The 22,856-nt window shown below is 47.8% G+C and overlaps 2 protein-coding genes across 3 annotated transcripts; both read right to left on the bottom strand.

The window, feature by feature from the left end:
* Nucleotides 1-1,883: 1,883 nt before the first annotated feature.
* Nucleotides 1,884-7,212, bottom strand: LOC542426 (initiator binding protein). Of its 2 annotated transcripts, none has more exons than NM_001348692.1 (10): nucleotides 7,078-7,212; nucleotides 5,963-6,146; nucleotides 5,043-5,865; nucleotides 4,744-4,929; nucleotides 4,601-4,660; nucleotides 4,442-4,521; nucleotides 4,090-4,331; nucleotides 3,683-3,997; nucleotides 3,524-3,587; nucleotides 1,884-2,900 (listed from the first exon to the last, which is right to left on the bottom strand). In NM_001348692.1, the coding sequence occupies exons 2-10, from the start codon at nucleotides 6,053-6,055 to the stop codon at nucleotides 2,721-2,723; spliced, it is 2,043 nt and encodes a 680-aa protein (NP_001335621.1). In that variant the 5' UTR covers nucleotides 6,056-6,146; nucleotides 7,078-7,212; the 3' UTR covers nucleotides 1,884-2,720. The 2 variants fall into 2 exon arrangements, with proteins under 2 accessions (NP_001335621.1, NP_001232023.2); NM_001245094.2 differs by lacking the exon at nucleotides 7,078-7,212 and adding an exon at nucleotides 6,482-6,504.
* An 8,069-nt stretch (nucleotides 7,213-15,281) lies between these two features.
* On the bottom strand, nucleotides 15,282-16,254 carry LOC109942369 (uncharacterized). Its single transcript, XM_020544309.3, has 4 exons — nucleotides 16,170-16,254; nucleotides 15,873-16,086; nucleotides 15,673-15,786; nucleotides 15,282-15,597 (listed from the first exon to the last, which is right to left on the bottom strand). Exons 1-4 carry the CDS (start codon nucleotides 16,229-16,231, stop codon nucleotides 15,457-15,459), a joined length of 531 nt encoding a protein of 176 aa, XP_020399898.1. The 5' UTR covers nucleotides 16,232-16,254; the 3' UTR covers nucleotides 15,282-15,456.
* Nucleotides 16,255-22,856: the final 6,602 nt, after the last annotated feature.

Raw genomic sequence — 22,856 nt, forward strand, 5'->3', positions numbered from 1 at the left:
CTTACTGCTTGTACCTTTCTTCTAATCCTGGTTTATACGCCACCCTTTGTTGCACGCATGGGAATACTCTGCCTTCGATGATCGGTCCTCCAAATCCAATCACCGCACGCCAGTCCAACACGCACGCACGCGGTATTATGCTTTCAGTACACGGAACACGCGGTCGTTCTCTTTCAGAGCACGCCACTCAAACACGCGGGTTTACGGTCAGAGTTAAATACGCATGGTCTCCGGACAAATGTACAGGAATAAGGCATTTTGTTTCGATCGCAAAACAGAGTGTGCGACCGGGTTTAGGATAGATGCTCGTACTATTAAGAGATAGATTAGTTGCAGGGACGGATCCAGCGGTGGGGCGGTCGGGGCTCGAGCTCCCTACCGCTTCGGACCCCTAATATAAAATGTAAACAACATAATGCAGAGGGAGATTCTATATTGCAACAGTCTAGTTCAGTCCTTTCTAAACTTTTTCTGGTTCCGTCCCTGATTAGTTGGATACTTCAGTCATCTAGTACCACTAGCTATTGTAATTACGTGCATTGCATATAGGTCTAGTGGCACACTTATAGAGCAAGCAAAAAAACGTTTATGAATAACACTTTGAAAAAATGTTAAATGCATTAATATGTTCATTTTGAGAATTAGCACGCTTGAGAAAAGATGTTAACGTGGTCTCGGTGTACCTTTTCTACATGCACCGGTAGCTTGAGTAAAGATGAGAAGGTCCTCTCGGTGTAGCTTTTTCTACATGCACTGGTCGTGTCTGCTGGTTCACATCACAGGATATATGCACTACCACAAGGCAACCTCATACACACACCACACAATTTTTAGATGAGTATACTGCAGTTTAGTGTGTACTGGATATCTCTCATCGAACATATCTAGTGGACACCAAATAGTATGCATCAGATAGGGGACTCAGAGTTTATAAACTGAGACACTCACTCTAAAACTCATCGGACGTGTCCAGTGTGGCACCGTACATCACACTAGATAGTTGAAAGGACCTAGATAGCTAGAGAAAAGGTGAATAGCCTATAAAACTTTCTATTCCAACTAGAGCCAATATAAAGAGTATAAGCGATTACTTGATTTTGTATTGTTCTAGACTATTTATCTAAATAAACTAATAGCTTCTTAAAGATACAAATGAATATGACAAGCTATATACTTAATAAGACAAATGAATATAATTTTATAGCCACGTATCTTGCTGCAAATCCAATATTCAATGGTTGAGTTAATTAAATACATTGAAGTTGATTACCATTTTATCCGGAAAAAAAAAGTATGAAGGAAACAGTCGAAGCTTCGACCGATTGCTTTAAAAGATCAAATAGTTAATGAGTCGAAGACCTTGTCTACACAACTGGTGCAATTTTATATTCTGTGTCACGATTTATATTCTTCAGAACAGAATATCATATAATTACCTAATTTTCAACGCATACAGCGTGTCAATCGCAAGGCATTTAAACAGCTTGTATGAACATGCAGGACTCCAAGTCAACTCCCTGTTTTTGCTATTTCATATAGTCGCATTGATATTAGAATACGTCGACACAACTAGTGTAGAGAGAAGAGTACTAGTTAGACGCAGGATTTACAAACTTATTCGATGGTGTGGCGTCAGTAACTTTTAGCACGTGGGGTTATGATTGGGGCTAATGGATAAGAGAATCTCCAATAATTAAACTCCAGCGGCAGTACTATGACACAGGACAAGAAATTAATAAGCATCTAATCGAGGCCCGATCCCAGGCAGGATCACCTGTTGGCTGTTGCATGTTGGGTCCCGGCACGAAACTAATCACAGGAACGCCATCATATGCTGGAGCTGGATGAGACCCATAATAATAATTTAAAAAGGGTAGCGAAGTGGTGGAAATGTATTTCCTTCAATTTTGTTAATTTCACCAATTACAAATTTGAGGGTAACTACAAGATTGGTAAAATAATATAGTACATTAATACAACTAATAATGTAATAATAGAAGAAGAAAGAAAAAGAGAACCAAAGATCCACCCCACCTAATCTCCTATCCTTCCGTCAGTCTCCACTACCAAAGAATGAATTTAACTGAACAAAAGAATCTGAAGCTTTCATTCGGGTGCCGCTTTGGCCCCCGCTCCGTCTCAAGTCTAGACTTCGGTCCTGAGCTTTGCTCCCAAGACTAGACTCAGCAAAAGAAGCTACCCTCCTTTTACGGCATTTGTGGCCGTCTGTATGAGTGGATGAAACTATATAGGCTGCAATTCAAGCCAAATACACTGTTCGGCTCTCAGCTTCTGCTGTATAAAAAAGAGGCAGCAACTTCTTCACAAGAGAATCCAAAAACTGGAAGCCGGAGCCGAGCTTGGTCAAGCAGCACCTTGAATTTCTTAATCACAATTGCAAAAATTGTGAGCCATTAGTAGGTAGACACTGCAGATCTCAGTTCATGGATCATCTTCTTCTTCCATCATCAAAATGTACAATTGCCAAAGAAATGCCCTTTCCTTTGGTTAAATTCACAAGGAGAGAGAATCCTGGCTTAAAGAATAACCGGTGGTGAGTAGATATTACAACAAATCGGTCAATGCTTCTTGTACCTTATATATGCATTCTTTTTTTCCCCTAATATTATATTTTCATTAAACCTCCTGTGAAGGGACTTACTGACTTTATACAAAGGCTGCAACGGCCTCAGAGGAGGCCATCAGCCGGGATCATCGAATTATTGGGTGAGCAAGCGAGCCTCAGCCAGCGAGGGCGTCTTAGGCTGGAGCTTGGCTTGCTGCTGGGACCAGTAGGCCTGGGCCGCCAGGACCCGGTCGAGCAGCTCCTGAGGCACCGGCTCGCCACGCCGCTGCTGCGGCGAGATGCTCGCTGTGTGTACCAGCGTCTTCCATTTGTCCTGTTCGCACCACAATCTCGACACGGTTAGTTCATTGCCTGTTCAAAATCCAAGCCATCGTCAAAATTTGGCCAGAGAACGCAGGCAGTCGCCAACAGGTGCAGCAACGTAGTGCAGAGCAGCCAAGAAACTTCCGGTCTAATAAAGGGAAGGTTATCTGATCCCTCGGCCGGACTTTTTTTTCTTCTAAAATCCGGATCGGGTTAGTTGACGTGCAAGAATAGGTCTCCTATCTCCTTTGTTTCTACTCGCATGACCCAGCCAAACTACAAAGTTGATGCGTAGGGACAGCACCATCTGAATCACAGGGACAAAAGCTTTTTCGAGAACAAGTCTCTGCCCGGAAACTTCTAAACAAACAACACGAAAACAGCACGCTCCAGTTGGGTGAGGAGGCCTAAAACCCACAAGCGCCAAACTATTGGTTAAATCGGCCAATGAACCTAACCTCACTAAGGATCTTGCATAACGCATAAGTATATAATCCCGTGCAAAAGAAAGACTCCTTCCACAGCAAATAAAAGGTTCGGCAAAAAAAGAAAATCAATCAATAATCAGAAAAGGACAGTAAGGAAACTAATTATGAGAGTTGACGTCAAAGACAGGCATTTGGCAGTTATTACCTTAAGGTCAACGTAGGTACGGTGCTTTGCATTGTCAAAAGCGCGAAGTTTAACATCTCGCCACCTACATGATATCCATAACTATACAGTGAGAAATACAGAAGGCAATAAATTATGTCAGGTCGAATAAGGGGGGGGGGGGTGTACAAGAAATTATACCTTCCGGTTCCAAGCTTTTCGACTGCGAGCACAAGTGCTTCTACTTCAGCAACAGAGAACGGCCGCCTGATTCTGCGGTGTCCCTGCTCTGGTGACCTCTTAGTCTTATTTGCTGGAACTACAGCTCCTGCATTGGGATCTGCAGCTGGAACCAGAAATAAGGCTCGCGAGTCTTTATCGCGCGACGAGACAGCCCCAGGGGAGTGCACGGAATCATGATCACTGCCCTGGTAGTTCATTGCTAATGGGGTTAATGCAAGCTCCTGTGATACGTCAACTTCACCAAGCTTAGAAGACGAGTCAGCAGGTGTGATCCTGTACCAGACAAAGTTCACCAATCTGGGTCAGGGTAAAGGCACCTCAAATTATAACATGCACTGAGCTGTTTATCAAGCATGGTTTGTTACCTTGCGAGGGGTTCGGTAGTATCAATGTTTTCGAGGAAACTGACATCTTCAGGAGCTTGTACTTGTGGGTTTTGAGTACAGTTGGGTTCAAGTGAAAAGCCAAGGTTGTCCAGCATATCATCCTGACCAATCCCAGCCTGAATTAACGTTTTACTATCATCTCTGACTTTCTTTCCATGGTGAAGAACACCAACACGTAGGCCACCTCCAAGAATCGCAGTCACTGCCTCGAGAACAGTTTTCTGCATTGGAAATGCTGATTAAACGAGAGGAAAACCCATTGAGCAGGAAAAAAAATCAAAAAGAACTCTAATATCTTTACACATAAAAAATAAACAGATGTCTTGTGTACCTTTAGTGAGCCAACAGTTGCACTGTCTGGGATTTCAACAAGAAGTTCAGGCACGTTAAAAGACTTAATTCTAAGTTTCACTGCAAGAAATAAAGGCATCTCAGGACTAAATATAGACAGTAGGAGATTAAATGAACTTGCTGGGGAGTAAAATCTTACCATGGCAATCATTTGACCCACAAGATTTCTGGAATGGCATTGAATTAGTCCCCTTGTTTGCTGCAGAAGAATCATTACACGCAGATAAGTAACAAAACAGGGAATAACATGAATAGCAAATTCCTAGTGGCAGTAAAACGAACCTTCCAAAGACACAGCATTGGAGTTTCTTCCGGCAACCTTTGTGTTTCCCTTTCCATTTGCTGTACCAAATTCAGATGCTAGAGCTAAATGGCGATCAAAGAGCTTCCTCCGCTTGAATGTACTCCTTTGTGTCCTCTGTCGTGTATGCATTTTTTTGTACCGGAAAGAAGGCTTCCGCTCGACATCTGATGGGATCAATGAATTCAAGTTACATGGAGCTGGTTTGAATACAAATTCCACCAATGTAGTGTTACTGAAATGAAAAGAAAAGAAAAATCAAGATTTTTCCTGTGCTCACCACTATAGGAAAGATCAGATTTGTGAATCCTCGCTGGAGCAACTTTCCTGTGCTTACTAGTGAGCAGCTTCCTTACCCTATTATACTCAGCTTTACAATTGGATGTGAAATCCTTGTTAGTGGCGGTGCTCGGATGAGTGCACCCAGAGGACTTGTCGTCGTCATCATCTCTATCTACAGCAAAAAACCCCACCCCCTTTGGGGCCCTCGGTAAGGAGGTTGAGCGGTGAATTTTATCGCCATGCAATGGCATCTCGCCGGTGCTGTCAGAGCTGACCAAAGGAGGCGGCTTGACATCCACATCCATTGAATCAAGCAAACTATACATTTCGGGTGCATTCTTATGAAATCCTGCCGGGGCCGTCATCATCAGTCTCGCCACTGCATCTCCTGTGAAGGCTCCTGATTCCACGGATTCAGGCGACCACCTGTCTGCGATCACACCAAAATTACAACCCAATTCAGCCTTCGTATAGCTGATCATGGAGGATTCCTTGTCCTGGACCTCAGACTTCGCCTTAGGATCCTCATTCCTAGCATTATTCACCACCCGCTGGAGCACAATGTGGGGGAGGATTGCACTCTCATTGCAGCTATCCTGATCCGTCGCCTCATGCTTGAACAGCTTCATTTGCTCATCACACTGCTCCTGCTTCACCAGGGCATCCTTTGCGAACGCAGCCAAGGCCGGGGCACCGGCGCTCGTGTTCCCCAGCGACCCCGCCCCCTCGTCAAACAGCTTCCCTGCCACGGTTGCGAGAAGGTCGATTGCAGACATCTGGGCCGGGCTCTGGGCCTCCTTCTTCCTGACCGATCTCTTGCCCTGCACATTTCACCAAACAAGAAACGCCATCCTTGTCAGACTTGACAACCAAGGGCAGCGAAGCGACGGCCGAATCGATGCGCTGAAGGCCGCGTACCCTCGCGGACTTGGGAACGCGTGGCATCTCCGGGACTTGGCCTCCACCGCACGACTCCATCTCTGACGACGACGACCACTTTTGGAAAACCATTTCTGCTCTTGGCTTTGGTTGCTTGAAGTTTAAAAGAGGGTTAGTTAACAACTGGTGGTTGCGTTGTTCATGGCTTGTCCCCGACCCAAATCTGCAAGAACCCATCAGCAATCAGCAAAAGAAAAATCTCACTAGTAGGAGAATAAGAAAATAAAAGAAAAAAATCATTCATTGGGATATCCGTAGTAACTTGGGATAAATCTCATTTAAACCCTCCATTCCATTAATTGAACAGGGAACGATCATACTACGTTTACAGTAATTAATTATGAAAAGTTACAATCCCAATACCCCGAGCCGAGAGACCCAGACGTAAAACGGACAGAATGAAAAAAAAAATCAACAAGCTGCGCTCCAAGAGCGAATCAAAACGCATATTAATTAAGCAAACACAGAAATAGCAGAAGAAATGGAGAGAATTCATACTTCAACTCGTGATCCGAGTTAAGACGTCAGAGAGAGAGAGAGAGGAAATGTTTCTTTTTTTCTTACGAAATGGTTTCGCCGCTGAATTTAATGCACAAGCAAATAAATTAGCCAGCACGCCAAGCGATCAAAAAGGGAGAGAGAGAGAGAGAGGAACCTCGTGCATCGGAATCCGTGAGGACTAAGCAACTGCCAAAAGCAGCGCGGCACGTCGACTAATAAAAAAGAAAGAGTGAACCACAAACCTCACAGGCGCACAAGAACGTCGAGCAAATCGTGAAACAGGCGAGACCAGATCCGATCTCGGTACCCGATTCGCAGCAATTCGACGCGAAATTAAGCAAAACCCCACGAATTCAAACCGGGACTCCTAAATGTTCCGGGATCTCAGCAAGACGCGAATTCACCTCTCTGTCGGAGCACAGCGCGGCGGATCGGACCAAAGCAAGCAGAATTTGGACCAGGGGTGGACCGAAACCAGGCGGAGGCAAAACCCCAACACAACAGCGCCCCACAGCGGGGCACCAAAGCACGAAACCCAGCCCCAAAACCGCATAATTCGCCAGAATGCCCCGGAATTAGCACGCCGTGTTCACCTCGCCGGCGTCGACGCTCGCCCGCCTCCGCTCGCCCTCGGATCGCCGCCTCGCCGTGCTGCTCCGGCCAGACCCGACGAGATCCCTCGAGCCCCTGCGGAATTATTCCCCCTCCCCTGCCTCTGGGTGCTCCCTCCTCCTCCTCGCCTTGCTTCGCCTCTCCTCTTTTATTTTTATTTCCCTTCTGCCCCCTTGCTCTCCTCTCCGCCCTCCGCCTTGGTTTTTTCTTCTGGTGGTGGAGGTGCGTGGTGCGGTGGTGTGGGTTGGCCAAAACCCCTCCAAACCAACCCCCTTCTTAAACCCCCCAACCCCGCCTCGCCTTCTTACGCTTACGCCCACGGCCCACGCCATCCCGGCTCCCGGAGAGGGGCGCCACCGGCTGCTCCCGGTTAAACCCCGCGCGGCCCCGCCCCAACGACCGGTTCCGCCCTCCCGCAGTTTCCACGTGGCCCCGCGGCGTGATCCGACGGCAGCGAGCGCCTGTCTCGGCTTATTACAGCGAGAGAGGCGTCCCCTCGCGCGCGACACGTGCCGCAGATCCGGACCGTCGGTGGGGGCAGCGGACGCCCCTTGCCGCGCCGTCGGATCCCACGGTCCCTCGAGTCCCTCGCGACCAGAAACGCGATGAGTGATCCCTGTTAACCGGTGGGGGTTTAAGGAGGAGATTAGTTGGGGCGTTTTATTTTAGGAAAGAAACGTGAGGGGTTAGTAATTTATTAACTGCATGTGGACCCACTTTACAGTCTCTCTCACGAAATTAATTCAGGCCTCTCCGTTTTTTATCTTTTTTATTAGTTGATTATTTTATGCCATTTATGGAGGGTTTTTTTTTATGTTTCCCGGCTAATGGGATGAGAGAGGCTGTGTGGTGCTGGTGGAGCCTGAAAAGGTGCTAAGATTCGGTTGCTTCTTCAACGCAGGACCAGATAAAATTTAGATAAGAAATTCGTGGCCTTCATTATACTTCTAAAATATATAAACTCGTCATAGAAAAATATATATAGTAGCTTCAGCTCGCATCTCACTCGACCATTGTTCGGACCAAAGGTGCTGGAGAGAGAGAAACAAACGCAGCAAGCATAGAATTTCTAGGGTTTAAGAAAAAAAACACATTCTTTGGGTTCCAAATTTTGTAAAGCTACAAATTTAAAATATTGAGCCCACTCCTTTGCAGTTGCAGCTACTTGAAATCCGTTAGTTCGTTAGACAATAGTTATGGAGGCCCCACATATTATTAGAATGGACAGAACCACAGCCGCAAGATTTGCGCTACTATCTTTGCAAAATGGTAATACCACACTACACTGTGCTGATCAGTTTCACTATCAGTATCATCGGATAATGGAACACACCGACTGAACAAATTTGCGTGAAATACCACTTGTAAGACCACAAGTCTTGCCTGGTTTCTTTATCGTGATTTTGTGGGCACACACATGACATATATAACACGAATTTTTCTCATTGCAGACATCTGAGCTTTTAAAAATACTTATTCCTCTCAGTCCATGTCTGCCCTATCTCATACATACCATGATGCAACAATTTTATTTCTAAGAAAACCTTGCAGCGATGCACAGGGTCTTCTTCTAATATATTAGATGGATAAATTATCTCTCCTCAATATACTGAACTAAAATACCCGATGTACTCATGATTGGTTCTCAAATCATGTATTTTAAGCTTGTGGTTTTATGGTTCAGAGCTTTTCACCTTTTTTTTTGAATGGGAGGGGCAAAAGATTTGCCGCTCCAATATATTAGAGAGGAGAAACAATTACAAGACACTCACACGAAGACAACGAGGGAGAAAAAAGAGAGCAGAAAGGCAAAAACTCAACCGCCTACTGAGGTTAAACACAACACTGAGCCCAACAGGTCCCAACTAACCCAAAAGGGCACCAACTAGATCTTTCACTAAAGAAGCGACCTGATCTGGATTCTTCTGTTGATTCCTGAAGATCCTGTTGTTTCTTTCTAACCATAAGCTCCACCAAAAATAAATCAGAAGACCGTCGAATTTTTTCCGAGATTGCCTACTACAGAGCCCTCTTAGGTTCCTCCACCAACCATACAGCGACTCGGATGTCTGATTTCCTCTCAGGAAAGAACAGTTCCCCCATATCAATAATCTATTCCACACCTCTCTACTGAAAGTGCAATCTTTGCATAAATGAGTTACCGTCTCTAGCGCTGAGTTACAAAGACAGCAAACCGGATTACACTGCCAATGTCTCTTCTGAAGGTTGTCAGCAGTCAGCACTTTATTATGCAAAAGAGTCCACGCAAAAAAACGACATTTAGGTTCAGCCTTTGCTTTCCAAATAGGGTTGATATTCATTGTGCAATAATTTGTTGCAAATTGGATCTTATATGCGCTGCTAGCGCTATACTCACCATCTTCCGTCCATCTCCAAGAAATGGAGTCTTCTAGATCATTCAGCCCGTGTGTACTATTGATAGCCTGCCAAAGGGAAACCAATTCTTTGATTTCTTCTGCATCACCAAAGGGAGAGCAAAGCTGGATCCAACGATTATTTCTCAGGGCCTGGAAAGTCGAAATGTTCTTCCTTTTTGCTTTTTGGAATAGGCTTGGTGCAATGTTTTTTGGTGCTTGACCATGGATCCAACTAGATTTCCAGAATACTGCAGTTTTCCCATTGCCCACCGTCACACAAGTGGAAGCGTAGAAAAGATCTTCATCTGTTTTATCACATGGCAGCTGCAAATCCACCCATGCTTTGTCTTTGGCTTTCCAACGCAACCACAACCATCTAAGTCTTAAAGCCCTCGCAAAACGATCCAGGTCCAGGATACCCAATCCCCCTTTGCACTTTGGCAGGCAAGTAGTAGACCAATTGATCAAGCAGTGACCCCCATTGCATGACTCAGGATTACTTCCTTTCCAGAGGAAGCTTCTTCTTATCTTATCAATTTTTTTCAGTAGCCATTTTTGAGCCGGGAAGACCGTCAGGTGATAAATAGGTTGTGCGGATAACACAGATTTAACTAATGTCTCTCTACCTGCCTTTGATAGGAGCTTTCCTTTCCATCCTGCGAGTCTGTTATTGATTTTTTCAACTAAAGGTTGCAGCTCAATTCTTTTAACGGTTCTAAAGTGAAGGGGGAGACCCAGGTATTTCCCGGGTAATGCAGCGTATTTACCGGGGAAGGCTTCTACAAGATTTGGCCAAAGGGCCTCTGGGTAACGGATCGGAAAAATTTCAGTTTTATCGAAGTTTATCTTCAGCCCTGAACACCCTTCGAAAGTCTCTAGAATCGATTTTAGCACTTTGAGATCTGCTTTATCCGCTCTAATGAACACCCCTGCATCGTCTGCGTATAGGGAACAGCGAAGTTTTGCCCCTCTTGGCAGGACCTGCCCCAGTAACCCAGCCACGGCCGCCCGCTCGATCATCCTGTGAAGCGGATCCATTGCTAATATGAAGAGAAAAGGTGAAAGGGGATCCCCCTGTCGCACCCCATGCCTGTGAATGATTTTGTCTGATTGTTGACCATTGATAATAACTCTGGAGGTAGATGAACCAAGAATTGCTGCGATCCAATTACGCCACCGCAGGGGAAATCCCCGAGCTTTTAGCACATCAAGAAGGTAAGCCCAATTTAGGGAATCGAAAGCTTTGGATATATCAAGCTTAATAAACAGAGCAGGCTGGCCGTTTTTATGAAGTTTCTTGATCACCCTTTGAACGTATAGGAAATTATCATGAATTGACCGTTTCTGGATGAAGGCATTCTGGGCAGTGGATACAATCTCATTCATTCTCAGTGCAAGTCTGTTTGCCAGAATTTTGGTTATGATTTTCATGAAGCTATTGATGAGACTGATTGGTCTAAATTTGTCTATTGTGTCAGAGATCTCTCTCTTAGGAAGCAGGATGATGTTTGCCTCATTAACTAGATGTAAGCTCCTGCATTTTAGATGATAAAAATCGTTAATTGCTTTGGAGAGGTCGTCTTTAACCACATCGAAGCAGCATCTATAGAATAGCCCAATGAAGCCATCCGGACCTGGCGCCTTTTCAGCTTGCAACCCCATAACCACCTTCTTGATCTCATTATCTTCTATCGCAATGTCTAATTCTGATAAATCAAATGGCAAATAACCCAAATTATCCCAACGAACAGCCCTCTGTCTCACTCCACTTGTTCCTAGTACTGTATCAAAATGATGGTGAGCCTCGTGCAGTTTATCTCGTTGACTGGTCAATATTGATTCATCATGAACTAGAGATCTAATGTAGTTTTTTCTTCTTCTGTTGTTGGCCATCAAATGGAAGAATTTATTATTAGTGTCCCCCAGACGCATCCAGGTTAGCCTGGAATGTTGTCTTGCAATTGTCTTTTGAATGGAGGCAAGGCCAAGAATTTTGGATTTAAGCCATTTCCTGAATTCCAATTCGTCACTGGAGAGCTGCCTAGCTTCCTGAGCCTTCTCTAGTAGAGTTAGCACTATCTGAATGATTGCCAATTGCACAGTGACGCTACCGACTGTTTTTCTCCTCCACGCGCTTAGTGCCTTGGCTGTGCGCTGCATCTTCACATGCAACACCAGAATTGCATCAGCAGAGTTGACATCAGTGTTCCAAGCGTGCTGCACTACCTCCTTAAAGCCCTCGATTTTTGTCCAGAAGGACTCAAATCTAAAACCCCTAAAGAAGGAGAATGAAGAACGACCTTGCATAATTAGCGGACAGTGATCCGAGGTCATTGTGCCAATGGCCTGAAGGTCTGCCGAGGGGAATAGTTGATGCCACTCCGTTGTCGCGAGAAATCTGTCAATCCTCGTCATTGTAGGTTCATTCTGTTCATTTGACCATGTGAAAGCTCTACCATTGAGATCAAGTTCTAATAGTTGCAGATCATCAATTGTCTTATTGAATTGACTCATTATTCTTCTGTTAATTATCCCTTTGTTTTTTTCCCGAGCTCTTCTTATCATATTGAAGTCCCCTACAATCATCCATTCCGGTCGCACCAAATTGTGAATATTGCGCAGTTCATTAAGGAAATCCAATTTCTCATTTTCTTGCTGAGGACCATAAACGCCAGTGAGGTCCCAAACCTCGTCCTCCAATTTCGAGGTGAATCTAACCGAAATCGAATAAGGTGATGAGCAATGCAAAAGAGACATATCAAAAAAATCTGCATCAGAGGCGATGATGATTCCGCCTGAGGCGCCCTGGGACGGCAAATGCAACGTTTGGTTCGCTAGCTTGGAACCAACAGTTTCTTTGAGGAGTTCATTGGTCCAGTTCATGATTTTTGTTTCTTGGAGACAAACAATAGTTGCACCAGTAGAGCTAATAGTTTGTCTCACACTTTCCCGTTTAGCAGGATTATTTAAGCCCCTAACATTCCAGGAGAAAACAGTGCAAATGGAACACATTAATACAACCGGCCACCTCTACTTGAGGAAATCATAACAGCCAAGAGGCCAAACACAGGGCGCAACGGCACAGCCCTCAACCACGACAACATAAGGGAGAGCACTTGAAGTAAGACGCAGTACAAAGGAAGACATAACAGCCCTGGCTGCCCTGGAAGCAAGAGCCAGCGGCCATACTCTAAACCCAACTCTACTGCCGACAACACCGCCAAAAGGACCACCAAAAGAACCATCTGCTGTAACATCAGCAAAACCATCTCCACCATTACAGACAGGACAACCGCACTCAGCTTTCCAAAGCTAAACGCCACCTTTTTGTAGTTTGAAAAAAGAGTTCTATTTACGCGAGTGTGCACGACGTGCATACATCTCTATATGTCACACTGAACAAGAGAAAAAAAAATCATTTAGAACTTTGTCCACCAAATATGCATGAATGATCGTATACGTAAAATGATTTTGATAGATTTGCCATGAAAGCAGCTTCGTATTATTCATTCATCTTCTCATAACTAGCCATTTCGTTTTGCCTCTGTGATTTGGCACATGCGGTGTAGGCCGGGTTTTTCTGGATTTGTCTGTTGCGAGTTTCACGGTCCACAAGAAGAAGAAAAAAAACGGCGTTTCTCTTGCAAGTCCTCCCATCCAATCTGCATGCATGCATGGCACCCCGACCACGTCAGAAAAAAGCGCCGACACGTGTCGGCCGGGCACGCCGCCATTGGTTCCTTTCTTCCCTAGGCTTATCCGCCTCCTATCCCCTTTTGGCCGAAAATTCGTTAGATTTCCGTGGCCCTCGTTATCTCCCACGGAGAGAGGGAGAGAAGAAGAAGAGATATTAGCAACACGAGAAACATTTCTGTGACTGCTGCTAGCTTCTAAATCTTCGCTGCTCCTCGCCGTCGTCCTCGGCATCGTCATCCGCTCGGAGGGAGAAGCCTCCCACTACGATCGCCACAGAAAACCGCTAGACAAGGATGTGGATCGGTCCTTGTGTTTTGTGTGCGTTCTTTTCGGGCGATGCGAAAATGACCCGACGTCACGCTCGCTTCGTTAATTAAGGATGGCATGGCGGGGCGGGTGGGAGGGGAGGTCACCGCCGGCCACACGATCGGGACGGCGCCCCCCGACGGGGGCTGACGGCGCGGTGGTTCGGGCGTCGCGACTCGCGATAGATAAGGATGGGGTTCCCGGGTCGCCATTTGTGACGGTGGTGGTGGTGCTTGCTTCCCGGCGGGCGGGCGGCGGGGCCCTCGACGGAGGGAAAAGGGCATCTATCGGCTGCGTGAGGGTCCCGCACTTGAGGATATACTGTGGGCGCGTGGAGCCGGAGCGCGGGACTGACGGCGAGGCGAGACGAACAGGCAAGTAGGCAACTGCCCCGCATCCGTGAGTGTCCGTGGGCGGTACACGGTTGTACGCGCTGAAAGTTTTTCGGGACAGGCGGCGCGCAGCTCATAGCCCTTATTTGTTTTGGCTTTTCGCAGATTTTAACCACCAAAAGCTGCTGCGGACTGCCAAATACTCAGCTTTTCAGCCAGCTTCTATAAAATTCATTTGGGTAAAAATCATTCAAAATCAACATAAACATATAATCGGTTGAGTCGTCGCAATTGTAGTAATCCGTCACTTTATAGATCCTGAGCCCTATGAACAACTGTATCTTCCTCCGCACGTAATCCTAATGACACTCAGATTCTCTACACAATCAGATTATCCTCACCGCTAGATTCTCGGAAAAACTGGTCAGAAAAAAGCTAAACCAAACAGGTCATAGGGGAGGGTGTCACGTCGTGTCGGCCCCTGGATGTGAGAGTCCTCTGTGACGTGGGGCCGGACGGCACGTGGGAGGATGTGCGGGTCCAGGTTGTGAGGTTGACGCGTGTCGCCGCCTTAGGTGGTGGAGCGAAATCTTGTGGTAAAATAGAAGAAAAATATTGTGCGCTGCTGATGGGATGTTCGTCGCAGCCAAGTAAGGTCGCATGAACAGAATCACGGTGATCCGAACGTTTATTTATCTTTATTTATCCTCACCCAACACAGCGTAGCCAGCAATCTGCCTCGACCAAAATCGATTCCGCCATGCAGACGTGCGCCTTGAATCAAGAGACGTGGTAATAACATGCATGCACGTATACGTCGGCACTGTTTAGACAACTGGATTAGTAAAGTCTAAAATATGCGTATTTGCATTAAATAAACTTTTGTGATAAAATCATCTCATAACTGGTTTTTGTTAACTATTTTTAGTATATATTAGTTCATATGTAGATCTTTTATTTACTATCTAAAATAAGAACTAGAGTTTAGTTTAGGCCTTTCTTCACGTACGCCAATCGCCAATCATGAGTGCTCAACTTGCCTGATGCACATGCATCACTACAGGAAAATGACCAGTTTCCGACGGCCTAAACCGTCGGAAATAAGTTCTGAACCGTCGGAAATAGTTACTTCCGACGGCTTAAGACGGGTCCCGTCGGAAGTAATGCCGTAGGGGATACCCAGTCGGAAGTGTCAGCGTTTCCGACGGGGCCGTCGGAAGTAAACTTATTTCCGACGGCCAGGGTAGCGCCGTCGGAAATAAAGCGAGGTGGGCCCCGCAGACGGCCGGTCGCCGGCGCCTGACGCCGTCACAGCTTAGTTCCGACGGGGCCGTCGGAAATAAGCGGCCGTCGGAAATAATTAAAACACAGAGAAACAGAATTTGTCTGCTTTTTGTTTTACAAACAATCACACAGATTCAATCTGTACACAATATCCAGTTTTCATCCAGAATCACATACAATACCACATGAAACACACAATAACACAAGTTCACAAGTTAAAGCACAAGTTCACAAGTTAAAGCACAAATTCACAATGTTCACAAGTTCACAAGTTCACATGTTCAGAAGTTCACAATAACACAAGTTCCCAATACCACAAGTTCACAAGTCCATAGTACGAGAAAAACACAAGCAGACAGGCTACTCAAAATGGAGGAGGTTGATCAAATGGATGTGGTTGATTTGATCCGCTAGCTCCTCCACTGTTTAGAAGACCGTCCACAAAAGAAGCGACCGCATCTTCAGAGTCCTCATTTCCCGGAGTTAGCAAGTTTCCTGGAGGGACCTACAACATTCAAAAAAATGTTAGTAGTTAAATTCTTGTTATGCAACGTCAAAAGAAAAAGTCAAGTAATATAACCTGAGGTGCAGGTGTGGCCCAACTAAATTGTGGAGTCGGTACAAACTGCGGGATAGGTGGAGGAGGTGGCATAGTCATCGCTGAAAAATCTGGACGTTGCCCTAGTGCTATTTGCTGAAAGAAATTGAAAGCTATGTTACGAGGATATATTAGAAAATATGTGCTCCAATTATAGTAGAGGCTCACGAGGATCTAATTACCTGCATCATCTCCTGTTGTCGTGCAAATTGAGCAGCCCAGTACTCTTGTTGTTGCTTGTTATACTCCTCCTGCCGCCTCAAAGCTTCCTGCATCCGGATCAGCTCGGCGTTTCCTTGGGTACTAGAGCGAGGACCACGGCTAGACGACCTCGATGGACGAGACCTTTCAGGCCTCACCTGAGTCGAGTCGATAACACTACCAAACATGGGGTAACTAGAAAAAATAGAAAGAAGTTAAACACGCAACACATCATGTTAGAAAAGATCAAATCGACGAATTAATAATAGCAAACTCACCGTCCATGAGGTTTTCCGCCTCCACTAGCATACACAACCTGAGGATCGATAGGCTGATTCATCCAATCATAGTCTTGGGCATTTTGTGATCTGGTGGTAATACGTCGCTAATCAAATTCAAAAGTTCATTTAAGCAGTTGATGGAGAATGCGAACTTAGACTTGATAGCCATAAGTCGCGTCACAAAAGCAAGAATGGTTACTCTCGTGTGTTCGTGCAACGGCTCTTCTGCTGCCTTGAGAAGTTCAAAGAATTTTTTAACTTCCGGCGGTTGAGGATCCTCAGGATTATCTGGAAACACTAAATCGGGATCCTCTCTTAAATCCTGAACCATCTCCTCCATTCGGTCTAAATCCGGGTCAAAATCGTCTTGACCTTCTGGAGCATATCCACGGGGAAGCTCCTCACCATGATGCACCCAAACTTCATAATTTGGCACGTAGCCATTTTTGCAAAGATGACCAGACATCTCTTTCTTGGTTTGACGTTGATAATTTTTGCAAACACTGCATGGGCACCACACTCGACCATTTCTTGACGAAGAAAAAACACGATTGATAAAATCTTCGGTTTTCTGTATCCACTCAAGCGAAGGATCATTTTTTCGCCAGCCTTCATACATCCAGCGACGACTATCACCCATCGTTCGACTAATTAAAGATCAAGACAAGTTCATTAATTTCTAGATATATTATGAGCCGGTGGTCCTACAATTATAGGAAAGGATAGGTCCTAAACCCACCTAAGGGTGAACGACATATCACAGATTTATGATAAGTCAATGAGTTTGAACGAAATTTCGGCAGCATAACACTGTTGTTCTCCATTGCACGCCCGTAATGGTGCAACGGAGAACAAGAGGGTTATGCTGTCGAAATCTCGCTCAAACTCATTGACTAATCATAAATCATATTTGATATGTCGTTCACTCTAAGGCTGTCCAAAAAGGGACAATTTCGGTACAACACACTACTTTATTAAGCAATGTGTTGGACCGAAACGGGTGACGCATAAGTTTAAACCTATTTTAGTATAGTATCGCATTATACTACAACATCACATCAAATTATACTACAGCATCACATTATACTACAACATGACATTAATAAAGTTAAAAATTACCTGAATTGCCCACAGGAGTGACGACTGGCGACCGGTGTGAAGCTGCGTGCGCGCGCTCACGTGCGGCCACGTTCGGGCCCGTGCGAACGGCCACGTGCGCGCGCTCACGTGACAAGACTCGACGACGGCCTCGGGCTTGGGGACGGCTGCGGCCTCGGGTAACGCGGCGGCCAAGGCGGGGAGGTCCCGGCGGCCACGGGCAGCGCTGGCCAGGGGCGGGGAGGCCGCGGCGTCCACCGCGGCGCTCTGGCCAGGGGCGGCGGCGGCGGCTCTGGCGCGCGAGCCCCCCGGGCGGCGGCGGCCACGGGCGGCGCTGTCCAAGGGTCTGGCGAGCCCCCCGGGCGGCGGTGCGCGGCTCTGGCGACCCGCCGGTGCACACCTTCCCGCACCACGAGTTCGCCGAGATCCCCGACGTCTCCGACACGGCGGCGCTCTACGGCGCGCAGGAGCTGCAGTACCGCTCCTTCTGCTTCGACCCGGACCGGCTGGAGCGCGTCCGCGGGCTGACGCTTGCCGACGGCGCCCTCGGCCGCTGCACCACCTTCGAGGCGCTGTCGGGGCTCGTGTGGCGTCTCTGGCGTCTCCGGCGAGCCTCCGGGGCGGCGGCGGCGCGCTGTGCGGGCGGCGGCACGGACGCGGGCGGCAGCGCGGACGCGGGCGGCGGCGCGGACGCGGGCGGCGGCGCGGACGTGGGTGTGCGGGCGGCGGCGCGGACGTCGACGAGGGACGTGGGCGCGCTGTGCGGGCGACGGCGGCGGACGGGCGGCGGCGGCGCGGTGGGTGTGCGGGCGCGCGGCTGTGCGGGCGTGTGTGCGTTGTGTGCGTCCGTGCGCGGGGTAACGGACGACGTTAGGGAAATTGAATTATTTCCGACGGCCAAGGTGGTGGGCCGTCGGAAATAGACTTATTTCCGACGGCTGGCCGAAGGCCGTCGGAAATAAGGCTATTTCCGACGGTACCCTAAGAACCGTCGGAAACAGTGTAGGCCGTCGGAAACTGGTCGTTTTCCTGTAGTGCATGCATTCACGCACGTTGAGGAGGGCGAGAGAGCAGGGAGGAAGGACCAACCAAAGTGCATGCCCGCATCATGGGAAAGCATGCATGTAACGGTACTGGTGTGCCTTTTCTTTATTACACGTACGTACAGCAGAAGCAGCTGATGAATGCCGCCGCAGGATTCAGATTTCAGAGACAGGGAAAGCAAGTGGGGGGCCGGGGTGGCAGAGCCCTCCCCCGTCCCGTCCCGTCCCGTCCTGTCCAGTGCACGCACGGTGACGGTGAAAGCCAAGTCCGTTCCATCGATCTCCCTCCATGCACGCTGCGCACGAGTACACAACGCGGTGGGGCCAGCACGGATATCAGCAACGTGCGCCACGCAGTGTCGCCCGCTGCTAGATGCGCATGCGCTGCGCATGGGCGTGCCAAGGGATCGGAAAGCGATGTGGCGCGCCCCACACGACCACCGGCTCTCAGCTCTCATGCATGCATGCTGCCTCCTGCTTGTGCACCGGCAAAACTTTAACTGCGTGTGTACCGTACCGCACCGCACCGCACAGAAGAAAACAAGTCGAGAGGAGAGTGCAAATTCGAACCAAATTGGATACACGGATCCCGTACGTAAAGCGCAGAAGAGAGGCGTCCCATGGATTTGATGTCGATGTTTGCCGAAGAGAGCAAAAGGCAGGACACAGGAGAGATGCCAAGCGTTGCTCGTTCATAGAATGGGACGACCGTTTGCTTTCTGTTGTGTTTACTACGATACCGCCATTTTTTTGATCGCCATCCTTCCCTTTTTGTTTCGGTCGACCATACATGGAATGGAATGGAATGGAACCACCCCAAAAAAGGTGCCTATCCTGCGGCTGCGGGCTGCAGTAAAAAAAGGTGCACCCAGCTTGCTTCAGAAATCAGACACACAAAAAATCCTATTAGTATGCTCACCTTGTGCACGTATTTTGACCGGGAGCATCAGCGTCTGGACTCTGGATATAAAAGGGAATTTGTTTTTGGAGGGACACCTAATCTATTTTATCGGTCAACAAACACCGTCGTTTTTATTTTATTCTTGTTGATTGGAAGAGTTCACGGCAGGCAAGGCACGTACCACCCGGCCGGCTGCGCCAACACTCTTGCTAGACCCATCAAGACATCCACACACGGAACTGTTTCGTTCAGGTCACCAAGACATTCGCGCCCATTGGTTTCATCGACGCAGGCACCGGCCGGGGCAGCCGGGCGCCGGCCAGGGAACGTGGGGGGGGGGGGGGGGGGGGGGGGAGACGAGTCGACCACGGCGGGAGGCTTGACGTGCAAGGCGGCCTTGCAAACGTAGCGGCAGCGGCAGGGCCGGGTCGATTCGCGAACGGGAAGCGGGTGTGCCGGCCGCGCGCATGCTTGCGGCTGCGGATCTGCAACTTGCGCACTTACCAAACTGGGAGGCAACCTCCCTCCCCGAAAGATGCATGCTCTCCTCCTCCGATCCGATAACGCAAGGGAGAGCCAGCCCAGCTGCTGCCGTCCCCACCCATTCTCACCCAACCGCACCACTCCTCATCAGCTCGTCCACAGAAAACGGGAGCGGCGGAGAAAAGAAAACGAGAGAGAACGCCCCGGAAAGGCGTCCGTTCGCGGGCGAAACAACCGGCGGGCATGTGCACGCGCCGGAGCCCCCCGGGAAAAGGAGAAACGGCCGGCGCGGAGCCTCCGTCCGTCCATGGCATGTCCACGTCCGAGTGCCCCAGAAGTAAAGCGCGCCGCGCGGATGGAGTTTGGCGGCGACGCCACTGCCGCGCCGTACCCGTTCCAGTTCCAGAGGGAGGGTGTGTGAGCCGGCAGGGTTTGAAAGCACCGGGCCTAAATGCCCGATCATATCACTGTGCATACCAATTCTCTATTTCTCCATCAGCTAGCTGCTGAGGGCGCCTCTTGTTCGGAAAGTCTAAACCATGCAGTTTAAGTGTGCTTTAGGACCACCTTGCTTTCTTGGTTAACCTTCTCAAAATGGACCTCCCAACATACTCCACTCCAATTCCAAGGTGGACAGTTGTAGTGAGACTTGCTAATCATGTTACCATGCATGTGTGCTAATAAATCCGAACGGATCACATGCTTGACGCTCCATCCACGTTAATACAAGAGGGAATAATAGCACCACCGGACGACGAAACAAAATTACGCTTAATTAGGTCTCGCGCGATCTCGCTATGCAACCTTGTGATGAGTATGTTTTCTTTGACGTAACTGCGTCGTGTATGTTTCGTGACTTCCGTCTAACCACAATCATAGAACGCGTCAAAAGAAAAAAAGAAGAAGGAGGAGGAGGAAAGGTCACAGTCGCCTCAGATCTGTGCTCTGCGCACAATAGCAGCAATAGTTACAATTTCAGCTTGCATTGGGCGAGCTCAAATTGACGACCCATCTGTTGGATGGTCAGAATCGGCTGGTGCTGGTTGTCGACCTTCGTTCCCAAAAAAAAAAGGGAAGATCACTGCTATGTGGTCACTCTAAGTAATCCAACAACCGTGTTGAAAACATCATAGCAAATCCGGTCCGGATGGTCGCAACTCCAATAATGACGAAGTTTTGAAGCGCATAGCGCGCGGCAGAGGTTCCAATTCCAACCCGTCTATCGGAAATCCATGCATTGCACTAGAACTAGCGGTTTGCTGCAGGGCGCAGTACGTGTACATGCATGGGTGCTTCATGGGAGGTTAGATCAGAGAGCGGATCCTATGGTGCTGCCAGAAAGTATTAGTAGTAACAAATTGGGCAATCATTAAGAGATTCCTCCCCTCTAAATTAAGGCCCCATCCACTGGAACAGTGAGCCACGCACCACGCACATTGGTTGTCTACCCGGCCGGGCCTGTGGAGAAGTAGCTGGTGCCACTCCCACCAACCTTCCCGACTAAGACAAGAGAGCGAGAGGTGGGGAGAGATGCATGCTGCCCCATCTTACTATAGGGTTACTATATACACTAATGCTGCTACTACAACAAAAAATTTTTCTAGCGGCCGAGTTTATTCCTTGTAGCCATTGGATCATTGGGGTTAGGAGGGTTTTTTAGCAAGTGAAGATGGCTCACATGGCAGGTGTGACCTCCACCGGGCTGGTCACATGTGCTTATCAAAAGGGGCTTCTTCTTGGTTGCTGCCTTGGAGGGGGAGGGGAGGGGGGAGGGTCTCTTGTCCATGTTCTGTCCATGCAAAATCTACTCTAACCTCTACTTTTTCAATTTAAAATCTGCACAAAACAATATATTTAGAATGATTAAGGTTTTGGTGTCGGTTTGGGGGAGTTGAAACGGTACAGTTGGATTTTTTTTGAAAGACCAAGATGGTACTATAACAATCGTTTATTATACAAAACAGAAAACCACGATGGCATATTAGATAATACTCCCTCCGTTTCTTTTTATTAGTCGCTGGATAGTGTAAAATTGCACTATCCAGCGACTAATAAAAAGAAACGGAGGGAGTACCATACCATGCATCGAACTAAAATTGCTGCAAGATGCCTTTTCTGCGTCCATCAGGAACCACTGAATTTGTAGGGATTACTACTGATGACAGTGACGTTCCATGAATCGCCTCGTTGTTCTTACCTTTTGGCTAACAGAGAGCGACACAAGGAGAGACCGATGAGTGGTCGTTGACTTTTTTAAGTGCGCGTCTCCAAAAATGGCTGATTCCTTTTTAATTAGCAAATACTACAGGACATGAGTTTTTTTTTATATAAAAAAAATCAGTAATTATGGTGCCCTGTCACCTTGATCTGGATGTGATGCCTAGCTACCTAGCTATCTCCTACCTAATAAGACTGACCCACACCAACGCCATTGTTGCAGAGAGGTTAACAATGTTGGCCGCCCTAGCTACTCCAGCTATAATGGATATACTTGGCAAATTCCCTGCGCTGTATATCTTTTCAAACTAGGATAGTACTGCGTGTAAACAAATGCCCACTTGGTAGATCAATATTTTTTTTTGTTGTTGTTGTTTAAAGCAAAGACAAAAGATTACAAAACTAGCAGTCTGGATTTCTCCGTATAAATTATAGTGCGGGGAAAGCAGCTAGGCCGTCATGTGAAGGGAGCCTCGTGCCACATGCTACTCTACAAGCTAAGAACAGGTTGTTGCTTGCCGGCCATATGCTCAAGATAAAGTCACCCCTCTACAAGAACAGGCACTACCGGAATCCGAGGCTTTGCCGAGTGTTGTATTCTTTGCCGAGTGCTTTTTGTCGGGCACTCGGCAAAGAAGGCTTTGCCGAATGCCGCCCTCGGTAAAGTTAGGCTCTCGGCAAAGAGCCCCTTTACCGAGTGCTGAACACTCGGCACAGGTAGGCACTCGGCAAAGACAAGTTTGCCGAGTGTCACACACTCGGCAAACGGGGCTCTCGGCAAAGGGCCGTCAGCGACCGTCTCAGAGCTGACGGCCGTCAATCTTTGCCGAGAGCCAACGGCTGGCACTCGGCAAAGATGCACCTTTGCCGAGTGCCACGTAATAGACACTCGGCAAAGCCGACTTTGCCGAGTGTCATCGCCAGACACTCGGCAAAGTGTAT

This window comes from Zea mays, chromosome 9 (assembly GCF_902167145.1).
Source record: "Zea mays cultivar B73 chromosome 9, Zm-B73-REFERENCE-NAM-5.0, whole genome shotgun sequence".
Lineage (NCBI taxonomy): Eukaryota > Viridiplantae > Streptophyta > Magnoliopsida > Poales > Poaceae > Zea > Zea mays.

Bases quoted from the DNA above. Each gene is read 5' to 3' on its own strand.
- LOC542426 (NM_001348692.1), bottom strand. From the start codon at position 6,055: ATGGTTTTCCAAAAGTGGTCGTCGTCGTCAGAGATGGAGTCGTGCGGT. The intron at 4,522-4,600 runs GTAAGATTTTAC...TATTTCTTGCAG, and splicing joins TGGGTCAAATGATTGCCATG to TGAAACTTAGAATTAAGTCT. The intron at 2,901-3,523 runs GTAATAACTGCC...TGGTGCGAACAG, and splicing joins GTACCTACGTTGACCTTAAG to GACAAATGGAAGACGCTGGT.
- LOC109942369 (XM_020544309.3), bottom strand. From the start codon at position 16,231: ATGAATCAGCCTATCGATCCTCAGGTTGTGTATGCTAGTGGAGGCGGA. The intron at 16,087-16,169 runs GTGAGTTTGCTA...TATTTTTTCTAG, and splicing joins GGCGGAAAACCTCATGGACG to TTACCCCATGTTTGGTAGTG. The intron at 15,787-15,872 runs GTAATTAGATCC...AATTTCTTTCAG, and splicing joins GACAACAGGAGATGATGCAG to CAAATAGCACTAGGGCAACG.